General features: G+C 40.9%; 1 protein-coding gene across 1 annotated transcript; it reads right to left on the reverse strand.

The window, feature by feature from the left end:
• Window positions 1-385: 385 nt before the first annotated feature.
• On the reverse strand, window positions 386-15,935 carry LOC138667756 (beta-microseminoprotein-like). Its single transcript, XM_069755852.1, has 4 exons — window positions 12,593-15,935; window positions 7,257-7,350; window positions 4,739-4,844; window positions 386-624 (listed from the first exon to the last, which is right to left on the reverse strand). Exons 1-4 carry the CDS (start codon window positions 12,593-12,595, stop codon window positions 495-497), a joined length of 333 nt encoding a protein of 110 aa, XP_069611953.1. The 5' UTR covers window positions 12,596-15,935; the 3' UTR covers window positions 386-494.
• Between the last annotated feature and the right edge of the window lie 926 nt (window positions 15,936-16,861).

Genomic DNA, 16,861 nt, shown 5'->3' on the forward strand with positions numbered 1-16,861 from the left:
AGCATCAATAGTAAAAAGTTGGTCACACTTGTCAAACACTATGTTTGACAAGTGTGACCAACCTGTCAATCAGTTTTCCAAGCAATGCTGCAGATCACTTGTAAAACGCTAGCATTCTGCAAGCTAATTAGGCTTGTAAAACGCTAGTGTTTAGCGGGAATACGCATGCCAATTCTGCATGCGTTTTACCCGCGGCACAGTTGCGGAAATTTCCGCAGCAATTCCGGACGTGTGCACTTAGCCTTATTGTAAGACTGCATGACACTATACACATAGCGTGATTGTTGCCTGCAGGGTTAGGAATGCAGCAGAATAGCCCGCCATTATTATATAAGAACATAACAAGCTGCAGAAAATAACAAGTAGAGTACTCTATGTAGACTGAGAGCTGAGAATGTATTCTTTTATTTGTTTGGCAGAGAGATGCTTTAAACACATTGTAGACTGATGCCTATTCATGTATTAAACATGTCTTCATCTTGTAAGCCGGATATTCAGCCCACTGATTCAAAAGCCATGCATTGCTTCTCAGGATCTTCTTTAGAAATGACCTCATAATTACAGGTTTCCTTATTAAAATTTAAAGTACATTTCTCGTGGTCATACTTAGTGGGCTTGTGAAAACTATGGAAATATAAAGAAATATATTAGTTTGAAAGCTCACATTATGACTTCAATATACACAAAAGAACAGCTCTTTATCAGGAAATGTGAAGGTTCAACATATGTTTTAAAGAGATAAGAATCTCTTATTTGCAAGGGATGTATTAGATGTGTACAGGAGCCAAATTTTTGGTTATTTTTTTCCTTCACTGTGTGTTTTAACCCCTTCACGACCTTGCCCTTTTCCGCTTTTGCGATCTCGTTTTTCGCTCCCCTCCTTCCCAGAGCCATAACTTTTTTATTTTTCCGTCAATATGGCCATGTGAGGCCTTGTTTTTTGTGGGACTAGTTGCACTTTTAAACGACATCATTGGTTTTAGCATGTCGTGTACTAGAAAATAGGAAAAAAATTCCAAGTGCGGTGAAATTGCAAAAAAAGTGCAATCCCACACTTATTTTTTGTTTGGCTTTTTTGCTAGGTTCACTAAATGCAAAAACTGACCTGCCATGTTGATTCTCCAGGTCATTACGAATTCATAGACACCAAACATGTCTAGGTTAAGTTTTATCTAAGTGGTAAAAGAAAATTCCAAACTTTGCTGAAAAAAAAAAAAAAAAAACGCAATTTTCCAATACGCGTAGCGTCTCCACTTTTTGTGATCTAGGGTCAGGTGAGGGCTTATTTTTTGCATGCAGAGCTGGCATTTTTAATGATACCATTTTGGTGCAGATATGTTCTTTTGATCGCCTGTTATTACATTTTAATGCAATGTCGCGGCGACCAAAAAAACGTAATTCTGGCGTTTCTAATTTTTTTCTCGCTATGTCATTTAGCGATAAGGTTAATCTTTTTTTATTGATAGATCGTGCGATTCTGAATGCAGAGATACCAAATATGGGTAGGTTTGATTTTTTTATTGTTTTATTTTGAATGGGGCAAAACTTTTTTTTTAACTTTTGCCATGCTTCAATAGCCTCCATGGGAGGAGGCTGGCACAACCGGATCGGCTCTGCTACATAGCAGCGATCATCAGATCGCTGCTATGTAGCTGAATTGCAGGCTTGCAATGAGCGCCGATCACAGGCGCCAAAACAGCTGACATGTCCCAGCTTTGAGGTGGGCTCAGCGCCGGAGCCCACATCAAAGCAGGGGACCCGACCTCCGCGGTAATAGTACGGTGGAGGTCGGGTAGAGGTTAAAGAAGCACTCTCATCAAAGTTGTTATTCACTTAATATATTACAGTCATTATATTACGGTACATAGTGCTGTGTACTTACAATTGCTCATTTTGCATTTCTAACCAGCTAATAGTTTTCTTTTCTCTGCTGTATGTAGAAGCGGGAAGTCTCTTTTCCATGCATAATTCATTCCCCTCTTTAACACTTGACCCAGCTGCGCTATTTATCTCCCCTGCCATAGACTTTTGCAGTGACTCATGACTTGTGCAGGGAAAATTGACCTTCTGTTGCTACATAAAGCTTAGAAGGATTCGCTAGTTTTTAATCATGTGATGTCATAGACCTAATGGTGGTCTATGGTGGTTAGCACTGCAGCCTTGCAGCGCTGGGGTTCTGGGTTCTAATCCCACCCAGGACAACATCTGCAAAGAGTTTGTATGTTCTCTCCGTGTTTGCGTGGGTTTCCTCCGGGTTCTCCGGTTTCCTCCCACATTCCAAAGCCATACTGATAGGGAATTTAGATTATGAGCCCCATCAGGGACAGTGATGATAATGTGTGCAAACTGTAAAGTGCTGCGGAATATGTTAGCGCTATATAAAAATAAAGATTATTAAGATTATTAATAGAAAAGAGAAGAATTAGCTGGATACAAGGGTAAAATGAGTAAGTACTCTGTGCTAAATAATATGATGACGGCAACATATTAAGGGGATAAAACTTTGATGGGAGTACTTCTTTAACCGCTTAACCCTTGGAGCTTTTTTCGGTTTTGCGTTTTTGTTTTTTGCTTCGCTTCTTCCCAGAGCGATAACTTTTTTTTATTTTTCTGTCAATATTGCTTTTACCATGCCGTGTACTAGAAAACAGGAAAAAAATTCCAAGTGCGGTGAAATTGCGAAAAAAGGGCAATCCCACACTTGTTTTTTGGTTGGCTTTTTTACTACGTTCACTAAATGCTAAAAGTGCGCTGCCAGTATGATTCTCCAGGTCATTACGAGTTCATAGACACCAAACACGTCTAGGTTCTTTTTTTTTATCTAAGTGGTGAAAAAAAATTCCAAACTTTGTTAAAAAAAAAAAAAAAAGATTGCACCATTTTTCAAGACCTGTAGCATCTCCATTTTTTGAGATCTCGGGTCAGGTGAGGGCTTTCTTTTGTGTGCCGAGCTGATATTTTTAATGATACCATTTTGGTGCAGATACGAACTTTTGATCGCATGTTATTGTATTGTAATGCAATGACGCGGCGACCAAAAAAACGTTATTCTGGTGTTTTGACTTTTTTCCCGCTACGCCATTTAGCGATCAGGTTAATCTTTTTTTATTGCTAGATCGGGCAATTCTGAACGCGGCGATACCAAATATGTTTATGTTTCTTTTTTTATTTTATTTTATTTCAAATCGGGCGAAAGGGGGGTGATTTGGACTTTTACATTTTTTAAATTTTTAATATTTCTAAAAACATTTTTTTTAACTTTTGGCATGCCTCAATAGTCTCTAGAAGCTGCCATAGCCCCATCGGCTCTGCTACATAGAGGCGATAAACAGATCGCCTCTATATAGCAGAATGACTCACTTGCTATGAGTCTCCTGGAGACCTCCGATTGTGATGCCAACACACCAGTGACCCGCGATCACGTAATGTGTGTCACCTGTGTGCGGATTTCTGGCACGATTGGCGGAAGCGCTTGTTAAATGTCGCTGTCAGAGCCCACATCAAAGGGAGGGAGTCCGACATTGGCGTAAATGGACATTCGATGTCGGAAAGGGGTTAATAAGTTTGCATTTTTTTTAACTTTATGCTGAATAGGCTATCTTTTCTTGTTATTGTCAGGAATGCTCTCTGTAATAAGATGGCCCCTGCTGCTCTGTCTTGCCCTTTTGATATTTCTCTGAAAATGGAAAAAGAAATACTGCAGCTGCATACCCCTCCTCCCAGTTTAGTGTTTACTGTTTCTTAAACAGATCTTATGACACAGAGGAGGATTGTGAGTAGGCAAAGATTCCGCATGCTGGAATAAAATAATTGTAGACTGCTTTCCCCTAATAAATACATTAAAAGGGTTCATATATTCTCATTACAGCAAATGACTCGAGATTTGAGATCATTTGAATTTTCTTTATTATTCTGGGGTCTCTCCAGACCCTAGGGAATAATAAACATGGGGTGGAAAAAATAAGTAAATACGCACCTTGCTATTTACCTGTTACACAGCCTACCGTCTGATGCTCTGCACACATCTTCTTCCACAATCTTGACTGAGTACCGGGCTTTTGGCACCAAGTAGGCCTCAGACGTTATCAAGGCACAATGTCGGCATGAAGCTCATGGAAGAAGATGCACAGGAGCTATAGATCACTAGGTCATTTGCAAGAAATTCTATTTCTGCAGAATTCCAATTTTTGTTAGATTTGTGGTGAATTTACCTTAATTCAATTTGACTAACAGATTCACTCATCTCTATTGTTGAATAATTTATTTATTTTATTTCTTTATTTTACTCAATTATATAGTGCCATTAATTCCACAAATATTTACAGACATGAATAATGCAAAACCGTAGTTCTAACAATAGGTAGGGCAGCATGGTGGCTCAGTGGTTAGCACTGTAGCTATGCAGTGCTGGGGTCCTGGGTTCAAATCTCCCACCAAGGACAACATCTGCAAGGAGTTTACCCTCCCACACTCCAGAATAAATTGTAAAACGGAATTTTTATTGTGAGCCCCAATGGGGACAGTGATGATTATATATGTAAAGCGCTGGGGAATATGATGACGCTATATATGTAAGTAAAATAAATAAATATTCCACTGTGTAAGGCCCTGTGTACAGCTCATAACTCCCAGTTGCCCACCATTCAGCCTATACTACACTATGAAGGCAAAAAAACGTTTTCAGAGAGCTGCTTAAGTAATTGTTGGTTATTTCTAACATTATGTATAAACAACTTACTTTTTACAACAACTCTTCTCTCCAGTTTTACTACAAAAACAGTCTGAACAATCGTCATCCCTCCAGTTCGCACCTCTTTCATATAATTTGCCATCATGAACACAACCTAGAATATGAAGCATAATAAGACTGTAAAAATGGCATGAGAAAAATAAATCACTTCTGGCATTATAGAAAAAAAAAGAAGCAATGAGTTTTATGAAAGAGCATTGTTTTGCATTATGCATACAGTAAGACCCATATGAAATATTGGTGAGAGGTGCGTGCAACACTCTTGCTTAATGATAATGTGTTACACATTTTTCCCCATATAATAATAATAATAATAATAATAGAAAGTTAAATATTTTGTAATGCCTGATTTTCCATTGCTAAGAAAAAAAAATATTTTTTCATATTTCTCATTATTGACCAATAAATACGGGTAATATGAAAATGTACTCAAGTCAAGCAACCTGTAAAACAATTGCTGTAAATTTGTCATGGACCCTTTCCCAGCTGGTGACCTGATCCTCTCCTATCTCCCAGTTCTGGTCTCTCGTCTCCGGTTCTGGTCTCTCGTCTCCGGTTCTGGTCACTTGGCTTCAATCAGGTCTGGTGACTCGGTTCCTCACTCGTAATGATGGCTGAAAACCAACTCTGCTGCACTGCTCGTTCATCCTGCCACAGGTCCTGGGCCTGACTCCTGACCTCCTGGGCCTTTTATCATTTTTAACTGCACCACAGCTATCACCTGACCCGATGTCTCCTCCAATTTCTTCCCTCAGGGAACATGCGCTTCACTCTTCAGTTCCTGCTTCCTCTTTTCCTATTATCTTTGATCAGCAGATGTCAGTTCTCTCTTGCACAGTTGACTAGGCATTAACAGTGCGAATCTTCTCACTTGGCCATCTCCTTACACTGGAGCAGCAAAGGAGATCAGGAAAGGCGACGATTGATAAGTATTTTAATATAGTTCCACACATTTATATACATAATTAGGGGGGGGGGTTATGAAATTACATTTTTTATGAGCCTTCTTTAATGCATCACGTCAGCTTTCTTTGTTTTTCAGCACTGGAATGGTGCTGGAGTGGATATTGGAGTGGTGCTTTGAACTGAGATGCTTACACTTCTGAAAAGATGCTATGGACACAGGATCTTGTCATTTTCTAGTCTCCTATTTCACGCATAGATTGTATACAGTCATGGCTGATAGAGCTCCAGTATAAAAATTAGGGTCACCTTTCATCCATATTTTCCTATGCCCACAAGTGTTCAGCACACCATCATTGTGTGTTGTTCAGTAAAAAAGAAGTAATTCTTAATAAATGAAAAAAGTATACTGGCAATTTAACTTACAGCATTTTTAAAATCTATTATTATATGCACGGACAAAGGCACTGGGACGCCTACACACTACATGTTCAGGATTTTTTACGACATGTACCTATCTTCAGGATGTTGGAGGTTATGTGTGTCCGTGCTTATTATATCATGCTATTTCCCAAGTGGCTAGTACACACACATGGTCTCCTTTACTGTATACAGGCCCCCATTTCTACTAAGGCGCGCACCAATTTAGTTGCATAGTAGGTGCCCAGCGGATAGCGGAACGGTAGATGTGACATGCACAGTAGAGATCTGTATGCCCTGACTTTGGCTATTTCTCTCTATGATTGGTCGGATCAACGGAATGGTAAGCTATAACTTTGTATTGTTTTTTGTTTACTTGTACCTGATCATCAATTACTACACTTATACTACACTCTCTATAATGTATATAAATGTTAGATATTAGGCACTTTCTTGCATAGATTATGTCCCAATGTCACATACCATCACTTTATGTATATGATATCTTGCATTGTAAATATGCTTTATTGTCATATCGGATTATTGATCAGTGTCACATGATATTGTCGTAAATGATTGCTTTGTGTACACTATCATTGCTTCAGAATGAAATGTCGCCATTATGACTTGGTGTCAATAAATCACAGTAATCCTTTTTAGATTTTGGAGTGATACCTTTTTCTTCATTCTATCTATCTATCTATCTATCTATCTATCTATCTATCTATCTATCTATCTATCTATCTATCTATCTATCTATCTATCTATCTATCTATCTCCCACTATACAGTACAGTGATAGTAATACAGGTTGTAACAAGGTTCATTCATATCCAGGCGTTTAACATCCTCCCACATAACATGCAGTAAACTGTCTTGGCTACCTGATTCTCTGTTTTCAGGCATAATACAGGTGCGATATATGGACACCATACAATATGTGCTGTCCAATGTTTTATATCATATGGTAACAGACATACAAGTTCTAAAATGTCTTTTTATTGGATGCTTTTTTTTTTCATTTTATACTAGAGCCGTCTTAATGATCTATTCTTGAAAGTTCATGAATATTGGAAAAATGTCTATAAACATATTGTAGAGAAACCAATTTTGATGTTTGTACATTACCAAAAATCACATTATGGACTGTTGGTGAAATATTTACTTAACCTTGAGCATCTCACCTTCAACACCCGCTTTAGGTAGTGCAAAATAGCAGCTTGCATCACTCAGAGTGATGAAGACTCCAGCATAGAGTAGTAGAACCACAAGACACTTCTGAAAGATACATAGAAATGGTATACACTCGTTACTGTTTTTTAATGTAGGATCAGATATCTGTCCACTACCAGTGTTGTGATCTTTACCCCAGATTACTTCAGAAGACAATTCCATATTTATTACAGTGTGCACTTTCCTCCCATTACTGTCCCTCTGCTATTCCAATCTCCACTTCCCTTGCCTCCATCATGCCTATCCTTTTAGAATACATTTCATATGGCACTCTTCAAGGTCAGAAACTGCATGCCAATTGAAATTGAAATATTGCGCATGCACTGTGTGCTCCCTGTCTGGTGCATGCTAGTATTTTTCCTACTGTGGGCAATAATCTCACTGATGAACAATATATATACAGTATATAGTACCATATTTTTCGGATTATAAGACGCACTGAGATCTCATTTCCCGAGATCTTGGTGCCGAGACCGACTCTCCTGGCAGCCATTTTACAGGAGCCCACCACATAGCAAACCATGTAAGTGCGGGGGCTCTGGGCTTTCACAAAATGTCGGTAGAGCCCCCACACTACTGAACACCCACAACAGCGCACATTGGAACACCCCCTCATCCAAGCCTGGGCCTGCAGCAACGTTCCACTCTTGCCTCCTCCATCAGCGACCATGGGACCCCGCTTCACCACAGCCACCACCGCCGGTAAGCAATAAGACGCACGGATTATAAGAAGCACCACCATTTTATTAAAAAGGTTTTTTTCTCCTCAAAATTTGGGGTGCATCTTATAATCCGCAAAATACAGTACTTGTGACTGTACATGTGCTCCATATCACCCTTTAGTTGTGGCTGTAATCTGTAAAATCTATGGGCCCAATCACTCACTGCCTTTGTGCCTTTTTTGGTCTGTTTTTTTGGTGCTTTTACCCTTTTTTATATGTTCCAAATGCTTTTTTTGGTTAGCACCTTTGTTGAAGACTGTTTTATAAGTGTTCACTTCTAAGTCTTTTATGTTCATGTGGGCATGTTTTTTTGTTTTCCAGATCTTTTACCTAATTAATTAATTTTGAGTTATTAAAAAGTCTAAATTTTTTTCGCCAAATGTACTCCAGTCACATCTTGGAGTTATTTTACGTACCCTTGGGCTTCTTTTTCTTTCAAATATTTCAACATTTTAGCAGAATATGAGACTTTTTACTCTAAACGTGCAAAAAAATTATAGGACAAAAATAAAGACCATTATTAATTTTGCACAAAATTCATGAACCACATGCACCATTTTGAAAAAATCGACTCAAAAATGTCAGTGAATATCAGAAGACAAAAAAAGAAAGGTGGCTAATAAATAAGGATGAATTGGTTCTATGTTTCTTCAGGGGATTTTGAGCTCCCAATCACACTATTGGCTCACTATTACTTTTTAAAATGATCTTATTTAATATATAACAGATTAAAGCTATGTGGTGGCACTGCTTAAGAATATTTGAACCCCTTTCTTACTGGGACAATTTTGCTTTTGGGTTTAGGATTTTTCCTTCTTCCAAGAGCCATAACTCCCTCCCCATCAACAAAGGTGTATGAGAGACTATTTGAAGAAAACCATTCACTTTACCAGAAAAATAGGAAATCATTGATAACTTAACTTTTCCGGTCAATACCACTATGGTGATACTGAATTTATATTATTTTTTAACCCCTTCCTGACATGCACTGTACATATACTGCTCTGCGGGAGGTAGGTTCCCACAAAGAGAAGTATATGTATGGCACTCCAATCACGCGGCCTCACGCTGAGTGCCACGGTGATCGGGTGTGGATGTCAGCTGTATGTGACAGCTGACACCCCACAGCAATGCCCACACTCGGTGCTAGCACTTATCGCAGGCATTTAACCCCTCTGATGCTGCTGTCAGTAGGGACAGCGGCATAAAGAAGCATCGCACAGGGAAGGGGCTCCCTGCGCGCTTCTATCAGGACATCGCAATCGCATCGCGATGTCCTGATGGTCTCCATGGAGACCCCTGGCATGAATATGGCTGCAGGGTCCTTCCAGGTCTTGCAGGGAAGGTGGCTTGTGAGCACCTGCTAAGAGCAGGTGCCGACATGCCTCCTTACCTGCCTATCAGATCGTGCAAAGTGTTAGATCAGCGATATGACATTATATAGTGATGTCCCATACTGGGACAATGTAAAAAGCTTTTTTTTTAAAAGTACAATGTGTAAAAATATATATTTTTTAAATATCTCTAAATAAAGGAAAATAAAGAAAAGATAAAGAAAAAAAATATTTTTCCAATAAAAACATTTTTTATGTATATTAAAAAATAAAAAACAATAAAAGTACACATATTTGGTATCACCGCATCCGTAATGACCCACTCTATAAAACTGTCCAATTAGTTAACCCCTTCAGTGAACACCATAAAAAATAAATAAAAAACGAGGCAAAAAACAATGCTTTATCATCATACCGCCGAACAAAAAGTGCAATAAAAAGCGATCGAAAATATGGATGTAATTAAAAATAGTACCGCTGAAAGCGTTATCTTGTCCCACAAAAAACAAGCCACGATACAGCTCCATTAGAAGAAAAATAAAAAAGTGTTAGCTCTCAGAATAAAGCGATGCAAAATAATAATTTTTTCTATAAAATAGTATTTATTGTGTAAAAGTGCCAAAACATAAAAAACTATATAAATGAGGTATGGCTGTAATTGTACTGACCCAAAGAATAAAGCTGCCTTACAAATTTTACCACACGTGGAACATTATAAATAAAACAAAACAAAAAGCAATTACTGAATTGCTGTTTTATGTTCATTCTGGTTCCCAAAAATCAGAATAGAAAGCGATCAAAAAATGTCATGTGCCCTAAAATGGTAACAATAAAAACGTTAGCTCGTCCCGCAAAAAACAAGCCTTCACATGACTGTCTGTCGAAATATTAAAATATTATAGCTCTCAAAATATGGAGATGCAAAAACTAGTTTTCACAATAAAAAAGCATCTTTTACTGTGTGACAGCAGCCAAACATAAAAACCCCATATAAATCTGATATCGCTGTAATCGCACCAACCTGAAGAATAAAGTCACTTAATCACTTATACCGCACAATGAACAGCATAAAAAATAAATAAAAACAAATCTTCACCTGCTGTTGATTTTTTCATTCTGCCTCCCAAAGGTTGCAGTAAGGCTCAGCGCACATTTATCCTGCGCTCTACACTGAGCGCTTACACAGGGGTTTTCGTGTAAATCTCTGAAATATGTGATTCAGACAGAACCCCCGGCGGAAGATTACCTATACTGAGGCAGATTGAGGCACTGTGGAGGCAGTCTGACCTGTGAGCTGGCGGTGTCTGTTTTTTTAGGACTGCATAAAAGTGCCTTCAGCCAGTTTTTTGCATTTCTGAAAAGGACAATGCTGAACAGAGGCCAGACGGAGTCCAGAGTAACTCTGCTGCCTCATTATAGTGAATGGATCCCTCAGGAGTTTCATCAGTCACGTCACTTGCAGATTTAGATGGAAACCCCAAAGTAAGTAGTTAGCGTAGAGTGCCGGATAAATGTGATCCCAAACCTTATGTAAAATGTTCCCAATAAAAGATTCAACTCTGTCCACAAGAAAAGCAAGTCTCCACTCAGGTCTGTCATCAGTTAATGGAAATATAGGGGGCTTCCTCGTTACTGGTACTACAAAGGCTCTGGTAAAGCTAAATGGCTCATCGTCCTCCAAAAGAAATTCAGCAAATTCGCCGCTCCCAAATCCAAATGCCCTCCTCCCTTCTGAGCCCCAGTGTGCCTAAACCACATTTAGCACCCACATGTACATTTTTGTAGTGAGGAGGGCCCGCCTAACTTATGAGTGCATGTCTCTAGAAGCATGAGCTGGGCATAATGTACTGGTGACAGCCAACGCTCAAGTGCTATGAATGGTGACTGTAATTGCTCCACGTACGCCTGCATGACTGAAAGCCAGTAGCTCCTCAGAGAAAAAAATTTTCATAATGCAATTAACTAGAAGATTAGACCTATATTTGCAGGTTAATAGCATTATCGGATCTGCGAGATTCACTTTAAACTCTTCCTGCAAATGGGTGTCTTTTTCTGTGCATTACAGAAGAGCTGTATTCAAGACATTTGCTGGTTTCAACTGTGATATACAAGATTATTTCAATCTTAGCTGTTTAACCACTTGGATGCTGGGATGCATAGTAACCAGTGCTTCTAGGTGGTCAGACAGAGGGAGGGAGCTCTCCTGGTCATCCTAACTCTGCCCAAAACTTAGGGTGACATGAAAAGAAAATAGCTAATTGTTTTATTTTTCTAATCTACCCTAAGGCTGTGTGCACACGTTGCATTTTTTCGCTACAAAAGCATGATAAAAACGCATAAAAAATGCATACATATGCATCCCATCAATTAGAATGCATTCCGCAATTTTTGTGCACATGATGCATTTTTTTCCGCTAAAAAAATGCATTGCGGTAAAAAACGCATCATGTTTATTAATTTTGCTGATTTTTAGCATTTTTCCCCCTATATAATGCATTGTGAAGCTCAGGAAAAAAACGCGAAAAAAATGCACAAAAAACGCGGAAAAAACGTGAAAAAAACGCATGTGGATTTCTTGCAGAAAATGTCCGGTTTTCTTCAGGAATTTTCTGCAAGAAATCCTGACGTGTGCACATACCCTAAAATTATTTAATTTACGGTAATCAATAGTTTATATATGCTACAAAATTGTCCTAACAAATACCGTTGCATAAATTAAAAAAATAAAGCGCATGGCTCTTGGAATAAGGCGACACATATAAAAAAAAAACACATTTTTTAGATGAAATTTGAAAGAGTAGTAAAACATGAAAAATAACTATATTTTATATATTTGGTAAAAGGTAATATGGTATTTATGCTTTGGCAGAATCTATCCCAATTCTCCCCAAAAAGGTAATAAGAGTTTAATAAACAATTTCAATGTGACTCAAATGGGGTTATTAAAATAACACAATCTCCATCCTGCAAAAAATAAGCTACTTTATTAAAAAAATGATGGCTCTTTGGATCGTGAAAAATATAGTACAAGGGGCCAAAGAAATGTACAGAAGATTGTGGAACAATATTCCTTACAATTGCAGAAAGAATTACAATACAAGGAAATGCAATTTATCAGGAATTACAGAGAGATGCATTGGAAATTTTAACTTGCATAAATTGTGAAGCACATCCATAGCGATATATTACATTCTATTAATGATATCTATTGCTGATGAAGAAGAAACCTACCATCTTAGACTGTAATGTTGGGTCCGGAACTGTGCTCTTCTCATAACCACATAATTTATACTGTGGCCTTTACATAATAGGACTCCTGGGAAATTTTTATTTTCAGCTGTTTCTGAAAAAAAAAACCTAAGTAAAAATAATAGTAATGATAGTAAATATGGCCATATGTTTGCTTCATTTAACTAATGCACAATATAAATTCTTACTTTAATTATTCTAATCCTTTAAAAAGAAAAATGTACAATTAGCAACATAAAATGATGGCTAGAATGGCAGCAAATGGCGGGCAGGATTAGAACTACAAATGTTATGCTTCTGTTATCAGTCACCAGATAATCTTGCTATGGAGTGATGAGATTAATATTTGAGTTGCACATCCTGCAGGATACAGTTCAAGGAAAGTTTCTACATGAGCAGTAACACAAGTCTATTTCTTTTAAGAAGTCATTTTTAAGTAGTTAGTCATGTCTATAAAACTGCTTTGTTATCAAGGATGGACAGTATTGTTAAAAACTGGGGGGAGACAATAAGGCTATGGCTGTGCAGCGCCCCAAGGTCCTGGTCGTTGCAGTAATGTCATTCTTCCACCAGGGGGAGTGATGTTACGTCTGATGGCAATAAAGGAGATCTCTTTACCAGGTATCACAAACCACACAACACACTTCACACTCCAGGCTGCCAGGGGGAGCCATGCTCCTATCTATTAGGGCACTCCTCACAATTAGGTAAAACTGGTGGTCTGGATAGGAAGTTAGTGAGAAGCTGACTGGGCTTCACCCAGGCAGCACCTGTCAGGCAGACAGGGGAAAGGAGGAACATCAACCAGCTGCAGACAGAGAGGTCCCTGACAGGGGTGGGATCCTGTCAGAGGCCTAGCCAGAAGGTTACGGAGCTGTGCCTACTCACGTGTGGCAGCATTGTAAGAAAGAGACATTGAAGGGATTTGCGTTGCTGAGAGTGAGAAACGAGGTCATAGCAAAAGGAGAGGAAACCAGAGGGAGTTCTGCCCTGCCCTGCAACAGACTGCCTCCCTCTGAGGCGCAGAACCCGGTAGCCGGAACACCGAGGGAGTCATCGTCTCCAAGCCTGGCTCCAGAGACCGGCAGGACAGCTAGTTCCATATTAGTTGCCAGACCTTATACCCAGGAGGCACGGTGGCAACTGTGAGGGCCGGGCGTGATAGAGTCCCTGTAAAAAGCCTCAGGCCACCAGTCATACGGGTTTGTCCCATCCTATCCATCAGGGGGACAGAGAGAGAAAGAGACATAACATCTAGAACATCCACAACAGTTGTGAGGACCTTACCGAGATGCACAGCAGGGAGGTACTACAACACTCAGGCGCTAGAGGAAGTCTACTGATTTCCACCTGGTAAGGGGACTTTGGATTTGCCTTCAGACCGGCCGGACTCTGCCTGCCCTGTGATCTGGTGCTCTGGACTGTGGACACTAAAGCCTTCAGTAAAGGTAAAGAGACTGCACCCTTGTGTTCTTGTTCTTCACTGCGTCTTGCACCATCCACCATCCACCATCTATACACTGGGAAGCCCTGGGGACATAATTCACCTGTGGGATGGTATACCATCTAGCTGCCATAACATCACCCCAGCAGACCCCTAAGCATCGTCAGTCACCCTGACCGAATACCACAGGTGGCGTCACGAACATTATCCCTTTAAAGACCTTTCCCTTCTTTTATCAACGGACCTCCCGAGGGCCACGGACCTGGTCAGCCACCGTGACATCCCCCTTTGGGAACCGAAGGGCCCGGCTCCGAGTACCCCTAGCCCTACGGGGGCGCTCCAAATCTTTTGGAGTCACGAACAGGATCTACTTAAGCTTGAAAAATCAGGTCATGTGCTCCTAAGAACTGTGCCAGAACCGTATTTGAACTGTTTGTACTAAAGAACTGTGTATTGCCATTTGCCGCCAAAATTCCCACCAAAACTGCCACCATTACAGCGCCATGGGGAGCGCAGGAGAAGAAGAAGGGCGGGCCAACATGGGAGGAGACTACCAAAGCGGCGCCAAAAGTGACGACCGCCCCCTCTGACTACTGCTACGAGATGACGACGTGCCCAGCAGTCAAGGAGCTCCTCCCCCAGAAAATGGAGGAACAGCGTGCGTGTGCTGCCGAAGGTCCAGGAGCAGAGATGGCGACCAGCAGGTACCTGAACGACGACAAAGTGACCCAGGACCATCTCAGGCGACCGGAGGTGAGCCCGAACTCGCCGCTGCCGGAGGATCCAGACTTCTTGGATCCGCAGGTGGAGGAGCCAAGCCATCCCCTCCTGGACGCAGAGCCGACAGCAGTGAAGAAATGGAAGTCGGAGCTGTGCCGGAAGATTGCACTGGAAGAACCGTGGTCTGAGCAGCAGCAGACTCCAGAGTTCTTGTCAGCGGGGCGGATCGACATCGGTGGAACCACATCAGACGCAGGTACAGAAAACGCCCCTGCCCCACCGACCAATCCTGCTCCAGTGACCGCTCCCCGCCCAGACCATGACCAACCACCAGCCGCCGCTCCAGCCCCAGTGACTTCCTGTGCCACTGACAAGACACCATTCCTAGCCTAGCGAACGAGGGCATACCAGGGGATGTGAGTCCGGAGGGGTTGACATATTTCGACACTGCTAGAGGTGTGAACCCCATAGTTCAAAAACTCCCATATAACCTGCAAGACAAATGGGTTACATATGGTTCTAGGTATAAACAGACTTAAAATGTACCATTTCCTCCATTCAATGTGTTTGTAGATTTTGTCTCAGAAGAATTGAAAATTAGAAATGATCCTAGCTTTGATTTCACGCTGTCATGTGCCAATAACTCTGTTAGTAAACCTCGTAGAACAACTGTAGAGGTCCACAAAACTAACATTTCTTCCACAGGTTCAGTTCACAAAGAGTTCATTTCCCCTCAATGAGAAGACAAATCCAAGGACCCCAGCAGGCAGAGTCCCTTACACAAGAAGCCACATTCCTTACTTAAGTGCAGAGCTTTCAGAGAAAAGTCATTGGAAGAACGGAAGGCATTCCTTAAGGAGAACCACATCTGCTATAAATGCTGCTCTTCAACCTCCCACTTCACCAGGGACTGTGAGGTTAGTGCAAAGTGTGCCGAATGTGACAGCACCGAAAATAACTCAGCTCTACACCCTGGGCCACCATCAGATGCTTCCCCCAAGAGAATAGCGGGGAGCTGGAGGACTCAAATACTGACACTGCAGCAATTACTTCTAAGTAGGGTTGAGGAAAACGAATCGGACAATTTAAAAAATCGCCGACTTTTGGCAAAGTCGGGTTTCGTGAAACCCTACCCGATCCTAGTGTGGGATCAGCCATGAGGTCGGCGATCTTCGCGCCAAAGTCGCGTTTCGTATGACGCTTTCAGCGCCATTTCTCATCCAATGAAGGCGGACGCAGAGTGTGGGCAGCGTCATGACATAGGTCTCGGTCCCCACCATCTTAGAGAAGGGCATTACAGTGATTGGCTTGCTTTCTGTGGCGTCACAGGGGCTATAAAGGGACGTGCACGCCGACCGCCATCTTACTTCTGCCGATCTTAGCATAGGGAGAGGTTGCTGCAGCTTCATCAGAAGAAGGGATATAGTTAGGGAGGGAAGATTAACCCCGAAACTGCTTGTGCTGTAGCGATTTCCACTGTCCAACACCACCTTTTGTTTGCAGGGACAGTGGAGTTTTTTTTTCTTGTGCATCAGCGCTGTAGCTTATTAGGCTGCCCTATAAGGCTCCCTGATAGCTGCATTGCTGTTTGTATGCCGCTGTGCAAACCAACTGCTTTTTTAAAAGCAAAAATCCTGTTGCTCCTTTCTGCACAGTTCTCTTGTTTCTTTGTCCACACTTTTGTGTGCAGCAGTCCTTTTTATTGCTGCCATACTTGTCCTTTGATCATGTAGGGAGATTGAAATTGTACTACAGCCCTTGTATTTTTTGATATATATGCCAGCCATGTTGTGCCACTTACATTGTGTAGTGTAATACCCAGGGCCTGTTTTTTGCTTCAGTCTCCCCCCCAAAAAAGTGAGATTTAAATTGACAACAAGTTTCTATACGTCAGTTCTGTTGGTCGTATACCTGCCAGCCACGTTGTGCCATTTACATTGTGTAGTGTAATACACAGGGCCTGTTTCTTGCTGCAGTCTCCCTCCAAAAAAAGTGAGATTTAAATTGACAACAAGCTTCTATACGCCAGTTCTGTTGGTCGTATATCTGCCAGCCACGTTGTGCCACTTAAATTGTCTAGTGTAATA

The sequence above is a fragment of the Ranitomeya imitator genome, chromosome 2, assembly GCF_032444005.1.
Source record: "Ranitomeya imitator isolate aRanImi1 chromosome 2, aRanImi1.pri, whole genome shotgun sequence".
Classification (NCBI taxonomy): Eukaryota; Metazoa; Chordata; class Amphibia; order Anura; family Dendrobatidae; genus Ranitomeya; species Ranitomeya imitator.